We start from the raw sequence: 19,638 nt of genomic DNA, 5'->3' as shown, positions 1-19,638 counted from the left end.
TTGTATTCCAGCGCATGAGGCCGGCCTGGTCACTCTGCAGGTCGTCCAACACCAGCTCGTCATCTCACACTCTGTTATCTTCGAGTATCGGGCCCGGAACTTCCTGTCCCTGCCCAGCACCCAGCTGGACTGGCTATCCCTGGACGGTAAGTGGGGACCGGTGGCGGGAACTGACTCACTGGGCTGGCGGAGAGGATTTACGCTGCTTGACTGTGTTGTGCGCGCAATGTTACATGCCCAGGGTGTTGGGATTACATAGGGAGTAACAGTACCAGGCATGAGTGCCCTCTGTTTTGTTGCCCCTGCCCTGTACGTCTTGCCACCTTGCTCCCATTTACATGACTTGCTGAGTTCTCTTACGGATGATGGGTTCATCAGAAAAGAGAGAGGATGTAAATACCACTCCTACTAATTCCCCTTTCAGACATAAACCTAGGGCCTCAACCCTGCTTGGAACTGTGGCACTGAGTGCGGGCACCAGCCGGGGCTCCCTAACCAGGTCCTCGTGCACACATGGGTTATTTCTAGGTTGTTACCCTTCACAACGGACCCAGGTTTTCTGGCTTGCCGTGAGTGATGATGTCATCTCATGCATTGCTTCCCCCGCCAATCAGCTCTGTGACCAGAAGCCTGCCTTCGCAAGGACATGACCAATAGGGGATTCCCTCTTCCCATTAGTTACTGACTCCACCCACTGCACAGTTGGGTATAATGCTGCCACCACCAGGCTCCTCCCACCTGGCGCCAGGAACCACGACTACTCGCTAAGTCTCCTACCCTCGGCACCTGAGTACTGCTTACTGCTGACCCACCTCCTGACTGGCGTTGGCAGGTTCCCCACCGGGCACTGACTACAGACCAGGCCTCTGTGATGGTAGAGGTTGGGCTCAGATGCTGAGCTCATACCAGGAGAGGCGGAGAATGGGACCACTTGCGTCGTATTTCTGTTGGTTGCAAGATAAAGCAAATGTCGTTTCCCGAACTGTGTGCCATGGCACCCTGGGGTGCCGTGGGACACTTGCAGGGGTGCCTTGAGTTGTCAGTCAAGGACTAATTCAATCTATTTAAAATGTATGTACAGTGTCTTATATAGCGCAGCATATTCCGTTGCGCTTTACAATAGGAAACAACAGTGATTTATTTAGTTACTTATTAACAGTTTCTTATATAGTGCACACATATTCCGCAGCGCTGTACAGAGCATAGTTATGAGCAAACACACGGAACAAATTACAGCACAAGACAGTTTAGGACAAGTACATGGTTAATATGGATAGTTGCATCACGGGACAGGACACTGCAGCAATCATCAGGGTGGCAGTGGTTTATATATTCTAAGAAAGGCACATGAGGAGAGAGGGCCCTGCCCGTGAGAGCTTACATTCTAATGGGGAGGGTTAGACAGACAGGGGTGACACAGAAGGGGAGGGTTAGACAGACAGGGGTGACACAGAAGGGGAGGGGCAGACAGACAGGGGTGACACAGAAGGGGAGGGGCAGACAGACAGGGGTGACACAGAAGGGGAGGGGCAGACAGGGGTGACACAGAAGGGGAGGGGCAGACAGACAGGGGTGACACAGAAGGGGAGGGGCAGACAGACAGGGGTGACACAGAAGGGGAGAGGCAGACAGACAGGGGTGACACAGAAGGGGAGGGGCAGAAAGACAGGGGTGACACAGAAGGGGACGAAGTGAGCATAAACAGGTTAGGATGAGAGATGATAAAACAAACTGGGTAGTTACAAACCGACATAGAGGTAGGAGGGCCCTGCTCGCAAGCTTACAGTCTGTAGGGATAATAGCAGTGATACAGATTACAAGACGGTCCTGATGGGATTCAAATCATTTTGATCAACTTTATAGGCAAAAACACTATTTGTAACTTTCAATGCTAAAATATGTGGTCAAACAAAGGCAAATCCTGTCCCTCACCACATATCGCACCCTAAGGATAACTTACTGTAATTTATGTTTTTCTGAATTTCTGTGGCCTATTGTTGCTGTGAAAGAATTCAGATCACTAGTCTATGTCGACGTAATTCAAAGAAATAGGCACAACAGTTTTAGCACCCAAACCCCCTCCATTTCTCCTTCATCCACTAGGTGGCACTGGAGATCTACAGTGGGGAATAGAGGGCGACCACTAGGAGCTTTGGCACTATAAAAAAATTATAACAGTGTGGCTAGCTCCTCCCCTCTACTTCCCCCTACCCGGTAGTCTTAGAATGTGCCCAGGGGAGCTGGGTGCACAGTGCTTCTAATAGCACCGGACTGGCCTCGCAGGTCGTGGTACACCACGCTCACAGCTCTTCTAGTAGACGAACCGTGGCCTCTACCGCTACAGCACCACCTGCTGTCACAAGGTCCCTTCGTCCATCCGGACTTACAGCGGCTTCATTTGACGGCCTGGCTACTGATAGGACAATCCTAAGAAGAGCAGGGATCCCTTCAGCAGTGATTCCTACTATGTTACGTGCTAGAAATTAGCTCTGTTGCAACAGGTACAAACTTTTTTTCAGGGGGTGTTGAGAATTCAACCTCCCTTCCGGACACCCACATCACCATGGGATCTCGATCTTGTCCTCTCTTTTCTTCAGTCTTCACTGTTCTTTAGAAGCAGTGGAGTTAAAATACCTCACCTGGAAGACAGTCCTTCTTTTGGCCTTAGCCTCAGCTAGGCGGGTTTCAGATCTAAGCGCATTAACATGTCGCCCACCATTCCTTGTTTTTCACGAGGACAGAGCAGAATTACGGACAAAGGCGTACTTCCTACCAAAAGTGGTGTCTTCTTTCCATATAAACCAACCAACCCATTGTGGTTCCTGCATTTACAGAGGATTCCAGTGATTCTAAATACCTGGACGTGGTACGGGCCCTCAGAATCTACATTTGCAGAACAGCTTCTGTAAGAAAGACCGATTCTCTATTTGTACTTTATGACATATCAAAACGAGGTTGGCCTGCCTCCAAACAGTCTTTGGCCAGATGGATTCGTCTTACAATCAGACAGGCATACGTGGTGGCGTCACAGGTGCCGCCTTCGCCTATTACGGCACATTCCACACGCTCAGTAGGCCCTTCGTGGGCGGCTGCCCGAGGGGTCTCGGTTCATCAATTGTGTAGGGCCGCCACTTGGTCCGGACAAAGAACCTTTATCAGATTTGATCGATTTGATACTTTTGCGGCCCAGGCTTCACCGTTCGGCCGTGCAGTGTTGGAAGGATCTCAGCGCCGTCCTGCCCGTAATGGGAGCTCTGGGATGTCCCCACTGTAGATTTCTAGTCCCACCTAGTGGATGAAGGAGAAAATGGGATTAGTGTACTTGCCGTTAAATCCTTTTCTCCGATTCCACAGGTGGCACTGGACAACCTCCCGGCGCTGCTTTTCCTTGAGTTCAGATTCTACTCTACTGGACAGTTTATTAACAGGTTGATTCAGGTTGTTAGTTGAAAACCCCTGTTCAATTAAGTTGTTTTGTTGACTCTGTTTGAAAAAAATTCTATTTTCTTCTGTCCAACTGTTTCCAGTGTGCATGTTTTACGTGTGATGTTTTACCTCCTCTCGGAAGTATGTTGCTTCTTCCAGCCCCCTCCGGGCACAATTCTTTAGACTGCTGGGCAGGGGGAAGTAGAGGGGAGGAGCTAGCCACACTTATAATTTCTTATAGTGCCCAAGCTCCTAGTGGTCGCCCTCTATTCCCCACTGTAGATCTCCAGTGCCACCTGTGGAATCGGAGAAAAGGATTTAATGGTAAGTACACAAATCCCATTTTTGCAATTTCCATCGCGCACTAAGTTATGAGTCCTAACTTGGCAATTGCCAGAATACGGTACTAGTAAAATGAACCTAGGGGGATAGATAAAGGGAAGGAGGACGGGGGAGAGGGAGAAAAGGAGGGCGAATAAAAGTAGCAAGAAGGATAGGGAGGGGAAAAGAAATGGGGAGATAGAGGGAGATGGAGGGAGGGGGAGAGAGAGAGAAAGAGGAGGCGAAAGGGAGGCAGAGAGGAGGAGAAAGGAAGGAAGGAAGAAAACAAAAAGGGAAGGGGAGGGAGAGAGAAAGGGACGGAGAGAGAGGGGGAGAGGTAAAGAGACAGAGAGGGAGGGAGTATGAGCGTCCCGGACCCTCCACTCTAGATGTTTCTAGTATGGTCGGGCGGACAGATGCGAAACTGGTTCCAGCTTCAATTACAACTGCACCACTTTAACCCCTGTGGACCATTAAAAAATAAGCAAGGTATCCTGTAAAAGAGGAAAAAGCAGACATTTCCAATGAGTTTTTTGCATCAGTGTTTACAAGGGAAGAGTTATCAGAGGTTTTTCCACAGATAGAAAACGCAGCTCTTGATAAATCTCCAGCTTTAAATGTGTGAGGAAATAGTTAAAAATAGATTACGTGATCTAAATATTAACAAATCTCGAGGCCCAGACTAAATACATCCAAGGGTACTAAAAGAACTGAGTTCTGTGATAGCACTACCGTTATATCTGATCTTGAAGGAATCAGTAAATTCAGGGATGGTGCCGAGGGACTGGCGTATAGCAAATGTAGTGCCAATATTGAAAAAGGGGTAGTAAAACAAATCCTGCAAATTATAGACCGGTCAGTCTAACACCCATTGTGGGGAAAACATTAGAGGGGATAATAAGAGATAGCATCCAAGATTCAGAGCAGGAATGTGGACTTATGGAAATCAGTGGATGTAATTCTTCTTGATTTTGCAAAGGCATTTGACACAGTGCCACATAAAGGATGTTAATAAATCTAGGTAACCTAGGGGTAGGGGATAAAATCTGTTCTTGGATAAAGAATTGCTTATATGATCATGAACAGAGAGCAGTGGTAAATGATAAGCATTCCAGCCTGGGAAAGGCCCAAAGTTGGGTCCCGCAAGGATCACTATTGGGTCCCACCTTGTTTAATATAGTCAGAAATGATGAAGGGGAGGGCCTAGAAAGTAAAATTGCAATATTCGCATATGACACAAAACTGAGTAAGGAAATTAACTCAGGAGGGGATGTGAAAGCACCAAAAAAAATTTGCTTAATTAAACTTGAAAAGTGGACAGATAGGTGGAAGATGCGATTTAACGTAGATAAATGCAAAGTAATTCATTATGGGGGCAAAAATGAACATGCTAGTTATATGTTAAATTACGTTATTATGGGGATCTCTGCATTAGAAAAAGGGTCATCATAGGTTGGGTAATAGTGCACACTGCTCAAGTGCTGCAGCAAAAGCAGACCGGACCCTGGCATGCAATAAAAGGGGAATGGACTCGAGAGATGCCAGTGTGATAATGCCTCTTTATAAATTGTTGTTGAGGCCGCTCTTGGGCACCTCGCCTTAAAAAAGACATAGTTGAACTGGAACGAGTTCAGAGAAGGGCAACAATCTAATACCGGGTCTTGAAGATCGGCTGAATATGTATATACTAGAGTAACGGAGGTAGAGCGGAGATATGATTAGTATGTTCAGATACAGGATTGGGAATCACAAGGAGCTAGGAGAAGACTTATTCAGTAACAAGACTGTACTTAGGGCACGTGGGCCTGTACTGAGGCTCGAGGAGCATAAATTCCATACAGAATGAAGAAGGTGTTTCTTCACCATAAGAGCAGGTAAGTTCTGGAACTCATTGCCAGAATTTATATAGTTATGACTTAGACTAGTGCAGTGGTAGCCAACTCCATTCCTCGAGAGCTACCAACAGGTCACATTTTCCAGACCACCTAGCTGCTGCACAGGTGCACTCATTGCTCACTGACACATTTTCCAGACCACCTAGCTGCAGCACAGCTGCACTCATTACTCACTGACACATTTTCCAGACCACCTAGCTGCTGCACAGGTGCACTCATTACTCACTGACACATTTTCCATACAACCTAGCTGCTGCACAGGTGCACTCATTACTCACTAGCACATTTTCCAGACCACCTAGCTGCTGCACAGGTGCACTCATTACTCACTGACACATTTTCCAGACCACCTAGCTGCTGCACAGCTGCACTCATTACTCACTAGCACATTATAAAAGATGCACAGGTGGAGCTAATTACTTCCCTTGTAAGTCTGTGAGGAGACCTGGAAAACATTAACTGTTGGTAGCTCTGGAGGACTGGAGTTCGCTGCCCCAGGACTAGATAAATAGGATGGACTAACGTCTTTTTTCAGCATAAATTACTACTATGGGGGTTATTCTGGTTCACTCCTTCTGGCAAATTCCTTCTTAGATGACCAAAACCATGTGCACTGCAGGTGGGGCAGATGTTACTTGTGCAGAGAGAGTTAGATTTGGGTGTTTTTTTTTTCTTCAAAGTGAGATCTATATTGCAGTGTAAAAATAAAGCAGCCAGTATTTACCCTGCACAGAAACAAGCTAACTCACCCAAATTTGCCAGAAGGAGTGAACCAGAATAACCCCCTATGTTCTCTGAGGTGCGGGATCAGTCATTTACAAAGCATGTTCCTAACCACTGTTTGAGTGGTTTGAAGAATGTCAGCACAGGTGATGGTCCCTGAAAGGTGAGTGGCGATGTGTCCAACCTGTGTCCGCCATCACTGAAGACGACTTTGAGGAGGAGGCATCTCATGAGGATCCATCAACTTGATATTTCATGAAGAGCTCGGCCTGTGCAAGGCTCCCACACTCCGGGTGCCCCCATCAGTCGAAGGAGGCTCGGGACAACATTGTGGCCAGGTTTGATGGTGGTCACTCAAACTCCTGGATCTACAGTTTTGGCCCGAGGTGCGCTTCCACAGAGGTTCCAGCGTGAACGCAAGGTGGCCAAGCAGTTGGTGGATGTTTTTGTGGCCAAGGCTAACGTGCCACTCATCACTGGGGCCCGGTATGCCAACCAAGTTTTCTCCAGGCACCTTCCAAGAACTCGCACTTGTGGTTCCATGCACCATCACAGCTGACCCATGAACGCATCCAGCAGCTCGGTTCGTCCAACGTACAGTCCAGACCTGGCCATCTACCACTTCTTTATGTTCCCATGAAGCAAGATGTGCGGGCTTAGCGTTATATCACTGGAAGCTGGTGATTGGCCACGACAGTAGGCAAATTCAACCGAGCAAACTCTTCTGGGCTCATATTTGAATATATTATAATACTTTTATATGGCGCCCCCTGGTGTCTGCAGCGCCGTATAGGGATAAATTGCACAGATGCCTAAACCATTCTATGTCAATAGGTTCAGAAAGAGAGACACAGTACCGTGGACAGAAGGGGGCCCTGAGTGTTAGCGCGCAGGAGACTGGGACAGCAGACAATAGGTAAAGTGGTCTACAAAGAGCCATCGGAGGTCAGCATGGTGTGGTGAGTCTGCAGCAGGGAGCAGCTGGCGTGACGTAAGGGGGGGGGGCCTAATTCATGGTGGCAGCTGCTCGGACTCCTCAGATGTGGCTGCTGCACAGTTTTTATCACCCCCCTTCTCTATATAATGCCTCATGCCAGGCTGTCCACCCTGTGCCAGGTCTGCAGGCGCCGGGCTCTGAGGGGTGGCAGGATCCACCTTTCTATTTTTGTCTCCTGTCTTTCAGCGCCCGCCAGCAACCTGAGTCCCAAACAGAACTATTTTCCTAGTTGTGGAAGGACACAGTGACGCTGGTGGCATACTTACCATTCCCTGTGCTGCGTGACATGGGCACAGGACAGCCCGCTCTCTAGAAAGCAGCTGGCTGTCACAGTGACACCGATGGGGAGGGGGCCGTGGGTGACACCTCTCGCACTGGTTATAGAAAGTCCTGAGTGTCCTCTGTTACAGACTGGTGCACCTTAACCTGTAAGGTGCCGGTGTCACCCTGCAGCGGGAGGGGCGGGCTCACAGCTCCCTTCTGTCTGTGTCACCCTGCAGGGGGAGGGGCTGGCTCATAGCTCCCTTCTGTCTGTGTCACCCTGCAGGGGAGGGGCGGGCTCACAGCTCCCTTCAGTCTGTGTCACCCTGCAGGGGGAGGGGCAGGCTCATAGCTCCCTTCTGTCTGTGTCACCCTGCAGGGGGAGGGGCTGGCTCATAGCTCCCTTCTGTCTGTGTCACCCTGCAGGGGGAGGGGCAGGCTCATAGCTTCCTTCTGTCTGTGTCACCCTGCAGGGGGAGGGGCAGGCTCATAGCTCCCTTCTGTCTGTGTCACCCTGCAGGGGGAGGGGCAGGCTCATAGCTATCTTCTGTCTGTGTCACCCTGCAGGGGGAGGGGCGGTCTCACAGCTCCCTTCTGTCTGTGTCACCCTGCAGGGGGAGGGGCGGTCTCACAGCTCCCTTCTGTCTGTGTCACCCTGCAGGGGGAGGGGCAGGCTCATAGCTCCCATCTGTCTGTGTCACCCTGCAGGGGAGGGGCAGGCTCATAGCTCCCTTCTGTCTGTGCCACCCTGCAGGGGGAGGGGCAGGCTCATAGCTCCCTTCTGTCTGTGTCACCCTGCAGGGGGAGGGGCTGGCTCATAGCTCCCTTCTGTCTGTGTCACCCTGCAGGGGAGGGGCGGGCTCACAGCTCCCTTCAGTCTGTGTCACCCTGCAGGGGGAGGGGCAGGCTCATAGCTCCCTTCTGTCTGTGTCACCCTGCAGGGGGAGGGGCTGGCTCATAGCTTCCTTCTGTCTGTGTCACCCTGCAGGGGGAGGGGCAGGCTCATAGCTCCCTTCTGTCTGTGTCACCCTGCAGGGGGAGGGGCAGGCTCATAGCTATCTTCTGTCTGTGTCACCCTGCAGGGGGAGGGGCGGGCTCACAGCTCCCTTCTGTCTGTGTTACCCTGCAGGGGGAGGGGCGGGCTCACAGCTCCCTTCTGTCTGTGTCACCCTGCAGGGGGAGCGGCAGGTTTATAGCTCCCTTCTGTCTGTGTCACCCTACAGGGCGAGGGGCGGGCTCATAGTTCCCTTCTGTCTGTGTCACCCTGCGGGGGGAGGGGCGGGCTCACAGCTCCCTTCAGTCTGTGTCACCCTGCAGGGGGAGGGGCAGGCTCATAGCTCCCTTCTGTTTGTGTCACCCTGCAGGGGGAGGGGCCGGCTCATATCACCATTCTGTCTGTGTCACCCTGCAGGGGGGGGGGGGGGGGCAGGCTCATATCACCCTTCTGTCTATGTCACCCTGCAGGGGGAGGTGCAGGCTCACAGCTCCCTTCTGTCTGTGTCTCCCTGCAGGGGGAGGGGCAGGCTCATAGCTTCCTTCAGTCTGTGTCACCCTGCAGGGGGAGGGGCAGGCTCATAGCTCCCTTTTGTCTGTGTCACCCTGCAGCGGGAGGGGCGGGCTCACGGCTCCCTTCTGTCTGTGTTACCCTGCAGGGGGAGGGGCAGGTTTATAGCTCCCTTCTGTCTGTGTCACCCTACAGGGCGAGGGGCGGGCTCATAGTTCCCTTCTGTCTGTGTCACCCTGCGGGGGGAGGGGGCGGGCTCATAGCTCCCTTCGGTCTGTGTCACCCTGCAGGGGGAGGGGGCGGGCTCATAGCTCCCTTCTGGCTGTGTCACCATGCAGGGGGAGGGGCTGGCTCATAGCTCCCTTCTGTCTGTGTCACCCTGCAGGGGGAGGGGCAGGCTCATAGCTTCCTTCTGTCTGTGTCACCCTGCAGGGGGAGGGGCAGGCTCATAGCTCCCTTCTGTCTGTGTCACCCTGCAGGGGGAGGGGCAGGCTCATAGCTATCTTCTGTCTGTGTCACCCTGCAGGGGGAGGGGCGGGCTCACAGCTCCCTTCTGTCTGTGTTACCCTGCAGGGGGAGGGGCAGGTTTATAGCTCCCTTCTGTCTGTGTCACCCTACAGGGCGAGGGGCGGGCTCATAGTTCCCTTCTGTCTGTGTCACCCTGCGGGGGGAGGGGCGGGCTCACAGCTCCCTTCAGTCTGTGTCACCCTGCAGGGGGAGGGGCAGGCTCATAGCTCCCTTCTGTTTGTGTCACCCTGCAGGGGGAGGGGCGGGCTCATATCACCATTCTGTCTGTGTCACCCTGCAGGGGGGGGGGGGGGGGGGGCAGGCTCATATCACCCTTCTGTCTATGTCACCCTGCAGGGGGAGGTGCAGGCTCACAGCTCCCTTCTGTCTGTGTCTCCCTGCAGGGGGAGGGGCAGGCTCATAGCTTCCTTCAGTCTGTGTCACCCTGCAGGCAGGGGGAGGGGCAGGCTCATAGCTCCCTTTTGTCTGTGTCACCCTGCAGGGGGAGGGGCAGGCTCACGGCTCCCTTCTGTCTGTGTCACCCTGCAGGGGGAGGGGCAGGCTCATAGCTCACTTCTGTGTGTCACCCTGCAGGGGAGCGGCAGGCTCATAGCTCCCTTCTGTCTGTGTCACCCTGCAGGGGGAGGGGCAGGCTCATAGCTCCCTTTTGTCTGTGTCACCCTGCAGGGGGAGGGGCAGGCTCACGGCTCCCTTCTGTCTGTGTCACCCTGCAGGGGGAGGGGCAGGCTCATAGCTCACTTCTGTGTGTCACCCTGCAGGGGAGGGGCAGGCTCATAGCTCCCTTCTGTCTGTGTCACCCTGCAGGGGGAGGGACGTGCTCATAGCTCCCTTCTGTCACCCCGCAGGGGGAGGGGCGGGCTTATAGCTCCCTTCTGTCTGTTTCACCCTGCAGGGGGTGGGGCAGGCTCACGGCTCCCTTCTGTCTGTGTCACCCTGCAGGGGAGGGGCATGCTCACGGCTCCCTTCGGTCTGTGTCACCCTGCAGGGGGAGGGGCAGGCCCATAGCTCCTTCTGTCTGTGTCACCCTGCAGGGGGAGGGGCAGGCTCATAGCTCCCTTCTGTCAGTGTCACCCTGCAGGGGGAGGGGCGGGCTCATAGCTCCCTTCTGTCAGTGTCACCCTGCAGGGGGAGGGGCAGGCTCATAGCTCCCTTCTGTCTGTATCACCCTGCAGGGGGAGGGACAGGCTCATAGCTCACTTCTGTGTGTCACCCTGCAGGGGAGGGGCAGGATCATAGCTCCCTTCTGTCTTTGTCACCCTGCGGGGGGAGGGGCAGGCCCATAGCTCCTTCTGTCTGTGTCACCCTGCAGGGGGAGGGGCAGGCTCATAGCTCCCTTCTGTCAGTGTCACCCTGCAGGGGGAGGGGGGGGTTATAGCTCCCTTCTGTCTGTGTCACCCTGCAGGGGGAGGGACAAGCTCATAGCTCACTTCTGTGTGTCACCCTGCAGGGGAGGGGCAGGCTCATAGCTCCCTTCTGTCTGTGTCACCCTGCAGGGGGAGGGATGGGCTCATAGCTCCCTTCTGTCTGTGTCACCCTGCAGGGGGAGGGGCAGGCTCATAGCTCCCTTCTGTCTTTGTCACCCTGCGGGGGGAGGGGCAGGCCCATAGCTCCTTCTGTCTGTGTCACCCTGCAGGGGGAGGGGCAGGCTCATAGCTCCCTTCTGTGTGTCACCCTGCAGGGGAGGGGCAGGCTCATAGCTCCCTTCTGTGTGTCACCCTGCAGGGGGAGGGGCGGGCTCATAGCTCCCTTCTGTCTGTGTCACCCTGCAGGGGAGGGGCAGGCTCATAGCTCCCTTCTGTCTTTGTCACCCTGCGGGGGGAGGGGCAGGCCCATAGCTCCTTCTGTCTGTGTCACCCTGCAGGGGGAGGGGCAGGCTCATAGCTCCCTTCTGTGTGTCACCCTGCAGGGGAGGGGCAGGCTCATAGCTCCCTTCTGTGTGTCACCCTGCAGGGGGAGGGGCAGGCTCATAGCTCCCTTCTGTCTGTGTCACCCTGCAGGGGGAGGGATGGGCTCATAGCTCACTTCTGTGTGTCACCCTGCAGGGGAGGGGCAGGCTCATAGCTCCCCTATCCCTTTGTCACTGTGTGGATTATATATATATATATATATATATATATATATATATATATATATATAGCTGCCGGCAGTAGTGATGTGTATAATGCGGAATGAGCGGGCACATGGGCGTCAGGTGAGAGGCTACCCCCTGTCTGTACTATGACGCCTCTGCCTCCCGCCTTCCCCTATTAATCTGATCTTCTTAAATGATTGTGTGAAGCTTCTGTGAGTGAGTAAGATTTAGGGGAGGAGGGATCTGTGAGGCTGCTTATGAGTGATTTATAGCCAGACAGATAGGGGGATTCTTCTTTAACCCCTTATTAGGGTTAAATCCTATTACACTGATCACACAGAGCTAGCACTCTGTCATATGGTACGTCATGCTGCCCGAGTGACCCCCCCGGCTGGCCCGGTTTGTGGACCATCTGCTCTGGCACCAGGAATTCTGAACATTTATATAGTGGGGATATGTGCGGTCCTGGTTATCCTGCAGCCAGGGGACACTCGGGGCAGCTTCCCGCTGTGCAGGTAACTCTGTATGGTCTGGGGGTCATGTACCTAGTACTGGGAATGGGTGTGCTGGTGACTGTGTGCTTGTATATTAGGTTATTATTTATCAATGGGGGGTGACTGCTGTCCTAGCATATGGTATGCGGGTGACTGTGCGGTCTGGGTGTGCGGGTGACTGTGCAGTCTGGGTGTGCGGGTGACTGTGCAGTCTGGGTGTGCAGGTGACTGTGCAGTTTGGGTGTGCGGGTGACTGTGCAGTCTGGGTGTGCGGGTGACTGTGCAGTCTGGGTGTGCGGGTGACTGTGCGGTCGGGGTGTGCGGGTGACTGTGCGGTCGGGGTGTGCGGGTGAATGTGCGGTCTGGGTGTGCGGGTGACTGTGCAGTCTGGGTGTGCGGGTGACTGTGCAGTCTGGGTGTGCGGGTGACTGTGTGCTTGTATATTAGGTTATTTATCAATGGGGGGTGACTCTGCTGTCCTAGCATATGGTATGCGGGTGACTGTGCAGTCTGGGTGTGCGGGTGACTGTGCAGTCTGTGTGTGCGGGTGACTGTGCAGTCTGGGTGTGCGGGTGACTGTGCAGTCTGGGTGTGCGGGTGACTGTGCAGTCTGGGTGTGCGGGTGACTGTGCAGTCTGTGTGTGCGGGTGACTGTGCAGTCTGGGTGTGCGGGTGACTGTGCAGTCTGGGTGTGCGGGTGACTGTGCAGTCTGGGTGTGCGGGTGACTGTGCAGTCTGGGTGTGTGGGTGACTGTGCAGTCTGTGTGTGTGGGTGACTGTGCAGTCTGGGTGTGCGGGTGACTGTGCAGTCTGGGTGTGCGGGTGACTGTGCAGTCTGTGTGTGTGGGTGACTGTGCAGTCTGGGTGTGCGGGTGACTGTGCAGTCTGGGTGTGCGGGTGACTGTGCAGTCTGGGTGTGCGGGTGACTGTGTGCTTGTATATTAGGTTATTTATCAATGGGGGGTGACTCTGCTGTCCTAGCATATGGTATGCGGGTGACTGTGCAGTCTGGGTGTGCGGGTGACTGTGCAGTCTGTGTGTGTGGGTGACTGTGCAGTCTGGGTGTGCGGGTGACTGTGCAGTCTGGGTGTGCGGGTGACTGTGCAGTCTGGGTGTGCGGGTGACTGTGCAGTCTGGGTGTGCGGGTGACTGTGTGCTTGTATATTAGGTTATTATTTATCAATGGGGGGTGACTCTGCTGTCCTAGCATATGGTGTGCGGGTGACTGTGCAGTCTGGGTGTGCGGGTGACTGTGCGGTCTGGGTGTGTGGGTGACTGTGCAGTTTGGGTGTGCGGCTGACTGTGCAGTCTGGGTGTGCGGGTGACTGTACGGTCTGGGTGTGCGGGTGACTGTGCGGTCTGGGTGTGCGGGTGACTGTGCGGTCGGGGTGTGCGGGTGACTGTGCGGTCGGGGTGTGCGGGTGACTGTGCGGTCGTGGTGTGCGGGTGACTGTGCGGTCTGGGTGTGCGGGTGACTGTGCGGTCTGGGTGTGCCGGTGACTGTGCGGTCTGGGTGTGCGGGTGACTGTGCGGTCTGGGTGTGCGGGTGACTGTGCGGTCTGGGTGTGCGGGTGACTGTGCAGTCTGGGTGTGCGGGTGACTGTGTGCTTGTATATTAGGTTATTATTTATCAATGGGGGGTGACTGCTGTCCTAGCATATGGTGTGCGGGTGACTGTGCAGTCTGGGTGTGCGGGTGAATGTGCGGTCTGGGTGTGCGGGTGACTGTGCAGTCTGGGTGTGCGGGTGACTGTGCGGTCTGGGTGTGCGGGTGACTGTGCGGTCTGGGTGTTGGGGTGACTGTGCGGTCTGGGTGTGCGGGTGACTGTGCGGTTTGGGTGTGTGGGTGACTGCGCGGTCTGGGTATCGGGGTGACTGTGCAGTCTGGGTATCGGGGTGACTGTGCGGTCTGGGTATCGGGGTGACTGTGCAGTCTGGGTATCGGGGTGACTGTGCAGTCTGGGTATTGGGGTGACCATTCAGTCTGTGTATCGGTGGTCACTGTGCAGTCTGGTTATCAGGGTGACCGTGCACTCTGTGTATTGGGGTCACTGCGCAGTCTGTGTATCGGGGTCACTGCGCAGTCTGGGTATCGGGGTCACTGCTCAGTCTGGGTATCGGGGTCACTGTGCAGTCTGGGTATCGGGGTCACTGTGCAGTCTTGGTATCGGGGTCACTGTGCAGTCTGGGTATCGGGGTGACCGTGCAGTCTGTGTATTGGGGTGACCGAGCAGTCTGTGTATCGGGTTCACTGTGCAGTCTGGGTATCGGGGTGACCGTGCAGTCTGGGTATCGGGGTGACCGTGCAGTCTGGGTATCGGGGTGACCGTGCAGTCTGGGTATCGGGGTGACCGTGCAGTCTGGGTATCGGGGTGACCGTGCAGTCTGGGTATCGGGGTCACTGTGCAGTCTGGGTATCGGGGTCACTGTGCAGTCTGGGTATCGGGGTAACTGTGCAGTCTGGTTAACGGGGTCACTGTGCAGTCTGGTTATCGGGGTGACCGTGCGTCTGTGTATCGGGGTCACTGTGCAGTCTGTGTATTGGGGTGACCCTGCAGTCTGTGTATCGGGGTCACTGCGCATTCTGGGTATCGGAGTCACTGCGCAGTCTGTGTATCGGGGTCACTGCGCATTCTGGGTATCGGGGTCACTGCGCAGTCTGGGTATCGGGGTCACTGCGCAGTCTGGGTATCGGGGTCACTGCGCAGTCTGGGTATCGTGGTCACTGTGCAGTCTGGGTATTGTGGTCACTGTGCATTCTGGGTATCGGGGTGACCGTGCAGTCTGGGTATCGGGGTCACTGTGCAGTCTGTGTATCGGGGTGACCGTGCAGTCTGTGTATCGGGGTGACCGTGCAGTCTGTGTATCGGGGTGACCGTGCAGTCTGTGTATCGGGGTGACCGTGCAGTCTGTGTATCGGGGTGACCGTGCAGTCTGTGTATCGGGGTGACCGTGCAGTCTGGGTATCGGGGTAACCGTGCAGTCTGGTTATCGGGGTGACCGTGCAGTCTGGTTATTGGGGTGACCATGCAGTCTGTGTATTGGGGGTCACTGTGCAGTCTTTGTATTGGGGTCCAGGTGTGTGAGTGGCCGCAGGTTGGTGGCACCATAGCTGTTTATACTCGGTGTCGCTGTATGTTTGTCGTGTAGATAGTGTTCAGGTAAATCACAGTCAGTAAAAGCCCGGTCACATATTGTGTCATTCCAGTGTCTGAGTTGGATTTTCCTTCCCTTTAATGAGTGAGTGAGGGAGGGGGGGGGGGGGGGGGGGATATGTCTATTTTAGTAGGGTGAGGATTATAGGACAGAGGAGGACTGACGCTGCTCATCACAGGATAGCAGGAAGTCTTAGTCCCAGGGTGTTCCCCTGCAGCCAACTTCACAGGGCTGTGCCGCAAGGGGTTCCTGAGGGCTGCCGGAGGAGAGGATGCTGGGAAGGAGTATAGCGCTGCAGGTGTGGGGCTGTGACATGGGATAGGTGGGATTGTTGTGTGATCTGCGGTTCTTCCCTCTCTCGTTGGCAGACAATCAGTTCAGGATGTCTATACTGGAGCGCTTAGAGCAGATGGAACGCCGGATGGCGGATATGAGTGCAGGCCACCTCCAGCATCCTGCGGCATCGGGGGGCGGCCCGCGAGGAGGAGGAGACACTCAGGTAAGTGTCGTCTAACCGGGATGCTCACAGGGTGTTTCTGTGTGTCCAGCAGTCCATGGTACGCCCGTGTGTGTGCCTGTCATCCCACCCTTCCACGTATATCCTCGCCCGTCATACGCCCGTGTGTGTGCCCGTCATCCCACCCTTCCACGTATATCCTTGTCCGTTATACGCCCGTGTATGTGCCCGTCATCCCACCCTTCCACGTATATCCTTGTCTCTCATATGCCCGTGTGTGTGCCCGTCATCCCACCCTTCCACGTATATCCTCGTCCGTCATACGCCTGTGTGTGTGCCCGTCATCCCACCCTTCCATGTATATCCTCGTCCATCATACGCCCGTGTATGTGCCCGTCATCCCACCCTTCCACGTATATTCTCGTCCGTCATACGCCCGTGTGTGTGCCCGTCATCCCACCCTTCCACGTATATTCTCATCCGTCATACGCCCGTGTGTGTGCCCATCATCCCACCCTTCCATGTATATCCTTGTCTCTCATATGCCCGTGTGTGTGCCCCTCATCCCACGTATATTCTCGTCCGTCATACGCCCGTGTGTGTGCCCGTCATCCCGCCCTTCCACGTATATCCTTGTCCGTTATACGCCCGTGTATGTGCCCGTCATCCCACCCTTCCACGTATATCCTTGTCTCTCATATGCCCGTGTGTGTGCCCGTCATCCCACCCTTCCACGTATATCCTCGTCCGTCATACGCCCGTGTGTGTGCCCGTCATCCCACCCTTCCACGTATATCCTTGTCCGTTATACGCCCGTGTATGTGCCCGTCATCCCACCCTTCCACGTATATCCTTGTCTCTCATATGCCCGTGTGTGTGCCCGTCATTCCACCCTTCCACGTATATCCTCGTCCGTCATACGCCTGTGTGTGTGCCCGTCATCCCACCCTTCCATGTATATCCTCGTCCATCATACGCCCGTGTATGTGCCCGTCATCCCACCCTTCCACGTATATTCTCGTCCGTCATACGCCCGTGTGTGTGCCCGTCATCCCACCCTTCCACGTATATTCTCATCCGTCATACGCCCGTGTGTGTGCCCATCATCCCACCCTTCCATGTATATCCTTGTCTCTCATATGCCCGTGTGTGTGCCCCTCATCCCACGTATATTCTCGTCCGTCATACGCCCGTGTGTGTGCCCGTCATCCCGCCCTTCCACGTATATCCTAGTCAGTCATACGCCTATGTGTGTGTGCCCGTCATCCTACCCTTCCACGTATATCCTTGTCCGTCATACGCCCATGTGTGTGCCCGTCATCCCACCCTTCCACGTATAGCCTTGTCTCTCATATGCCCGTGTATGTGCCCGTCATCCCACCCTTCCACGTATATCCTCGTCCGTCATACGCCCGTGTGTGTGCCCATCATCCCACCCTTCCATGTATATCCTTGTCTCTCATATGCCCGTGTGTGTGCCCGTCATTCCACCCTTCCACGTATATCCTTGTCCGTTGTCAGTCATACGCCTGTGTGTGTGCCCGTCATTCCACCCTTCCACGTATATCCTTGTCAGTCATACGCCTGTGTGTGTGCCCGTCATCCCACCCTTCCACGTATATCCTTCTCCGTCATACGCCTGTGTGTGTGCCCGTCATCCCACCCTTCCACGTATATCCTTCTCCGTCATACGCCGTGTGTGTGCCCGTCATCCCACCCTTCCACGTATATCCTTCTCCGTCATACGCCTGTGTGTGTGCCCGTCATCCCACCCTTCCATGTATATCCTTGTCCGTCATACGCCCATGTGTGTGCCCGTCATCCCACCCTTCCACGTATATCCTCGTCCGTCCTATGCCCGTGTGTGTGCCCGTCATCCCACCCTTCCACGTATATCCTCGTCCGTCATACGCCCATGTGTGTGCCCGTCATCCCACCCTTCCACGTATATCCTCGTCCATCATACGCCTGTGTGTGTGCCCGTCATCCCACCCTTCCACGTATATCCTTGTCTGTCATACGCCTGTGTGTGTGCCCGTCATCCCACCCTTCCACGTATATCCTTGTCCGTCATACGCCCGTGTGTGTGCCCGTCATCCCACCCTTCCACGTATATCCTCGTCCGTCATATGCCCGTGTGTGTGCCCGTCATCCCACCCTTTCACGTATATCCTTGTCCATCATACGCCTGTGTGTGTGCCCGTCATCCCACCCTTCCACGTATATCCTTGTCTGTCATACGCCCGTGTGTGTGCCCGTCATCCCACCCTTCCACGTATATCCTCGTCCGTCCTATGCCCGTGTGTGTGCCCGTCATCCCACCCTTCCACGTATATCCTTGTCTGTCATACGCCTGTGTGTGTGCCCGTCATCCCACCCTTCCACGTATATCCTCGTCCGTCATACGCCCATGTGTGTGCCCGTCATCCCACCCTTCCACGTATATCCTTGTCTGTCATACGCCTGTGTGTGTGCCCGTCATCCCACCCTTCCACGTATATCCTTGTCCGTCATACGCCCGTGTGTGTGCCCGTCATCCCACCCTTCCACGTATATCCTCGTCCGTCATATGCCCGTGTGTGTGCCCGTCATCCCACCCTTTCACGTATATCCTTGTCCATCATACGCCTGTGTGTGTGCCCGTCATCCCACCCTTCCACGTATATCCTTGTCTGTCATACGCCCGTGTGTGTGCCCGTCATCCCACCCTTCCACGTATATCCTCGTCCGTCATACGCCCGTGTGTGTGCCCGTCATCCCACCCTTCCACGTATACCCTTCTCCGTCATACGCCCGTGTGTGTGCCCGTCATCCCACCCTTCCACGTATACCCTTCTCCGTCATACGCCCGTGTGTGTGCCCGTCATCCCACCCTTCCACGTATATCCTCGTCCGTCATACGCCCGTGTGTGTGCCCGTCATTCCACCCTTCCACGTATATCCTCGTCCGTCATACGCCCGTGTGTGTGCCCGTCATTCCACCCTTCCACGTATATCCTCGTCCATCATACGCCCGTGTGTGTGCCCGTCATCCCACCCTTCCACGTATATCCTTGTCTGTCATACACCCGTGTGTGTGCCCATCATCCCACCCTTCCACGTATATCCTTGTCCATCATACGCCTGTGTGTGTGCCCGTCATCCCACCCTTCCACGTATATCCTTCTCCGTCATACGCCTGTGTGTGTGCCCGTCATCCCACCCTTCCACGTATATTCTCATCCGTCATACGCCCGTGTGTGTGCCCGTCATTCCACCCTTCCACGTATATCCTCGTCCGTCATACGCCCGTGTGTGTGCCCGTCATTCCACCCTTCCACGTATATCCTCGTCCATCATACGCCCGTGTGTGTGCCCGTCATCCCACCCTTCCACGTATATCCTTGTCTGTCATACACCCGTGTGTGTGCCCATCATCCCACCCTTCCACGTATATCCTTCTCCGTCATACGCCTGTGTGTGTGCTCGTCATTCCACCCTTCCACGTATATCCTTGTCCGTTGTCAGTCATACGCCCGTGTGTGTGCCCGTCATTCCACCCTTCCACGTATATCCTTGTCTGTCATACACCCGTGTGTGTGCCCGTCATTCCACCCTTCCATGTATATCCTTGTCTGTCATACGCCCGTGTGTGTGCCCGTCATCCCACCCTTTCACGTATAGCCTTGTCCATCATACGCCTGTGTGTGTGCCCGTCATTCCGCCCTTCCATGTATATCCTTCTCCGTCATACGCCTTGTTAGTTTTAGACAGATCTGGAAAAAATACTGAAGAAAGAATGATTTAAAAATTGGAATTGTAAATCG

The 19,638-nt window shown here is 54.7% G+C and overlaps 1 protein-coding gene across 4 annotated transcripts in view; it reads left to right on the top strand.

Annotated features, from left to right (window-relative positions):
* CAMTA2 (calmodulin binding transcription activator 2) overlaps positions 1-19,638 on the top strand; it is a 116,613-nt gene that overhangs the window by 56,234 nt on the left and 40,741 nt on the right. For all 4 annotated transcript variants that reach the window (XM_083185785.1, XM_083185783.1, XM_083185784.1 and 1 more), the window contains exons 11-12: positions 12-146; positions 15,744-15,874. In XM_083185785.1, coding sequence (XP_083041911.1) covers positions 12-146; positions 15,744-15,874 — 266 coding nt within the window. The remainder of the gene's footprint in view (positions 1-11; positions 147-15,743; positions 15,875-19,638) is intronic.

The sequence above is a fragment of the Crinia signifera genome, chromosome 4 (genome assembly GCF_055691185.1).
Source record: "Crinia signifera chromosome 4, ASM5569118v1, whole genome shotgun sequence".
Classification (NCBI taxonomy): Eukaryota; Metazoa; Chordata; class Amphibia; order Anura; family Myobatrachidae; genus Crinia; species Crinia signifera.
The sequence above is the reverse complement of the archived record's forward strand: the minus strand, read 5'-3'. Positions and strand labels throughout refer to the sequence as shown.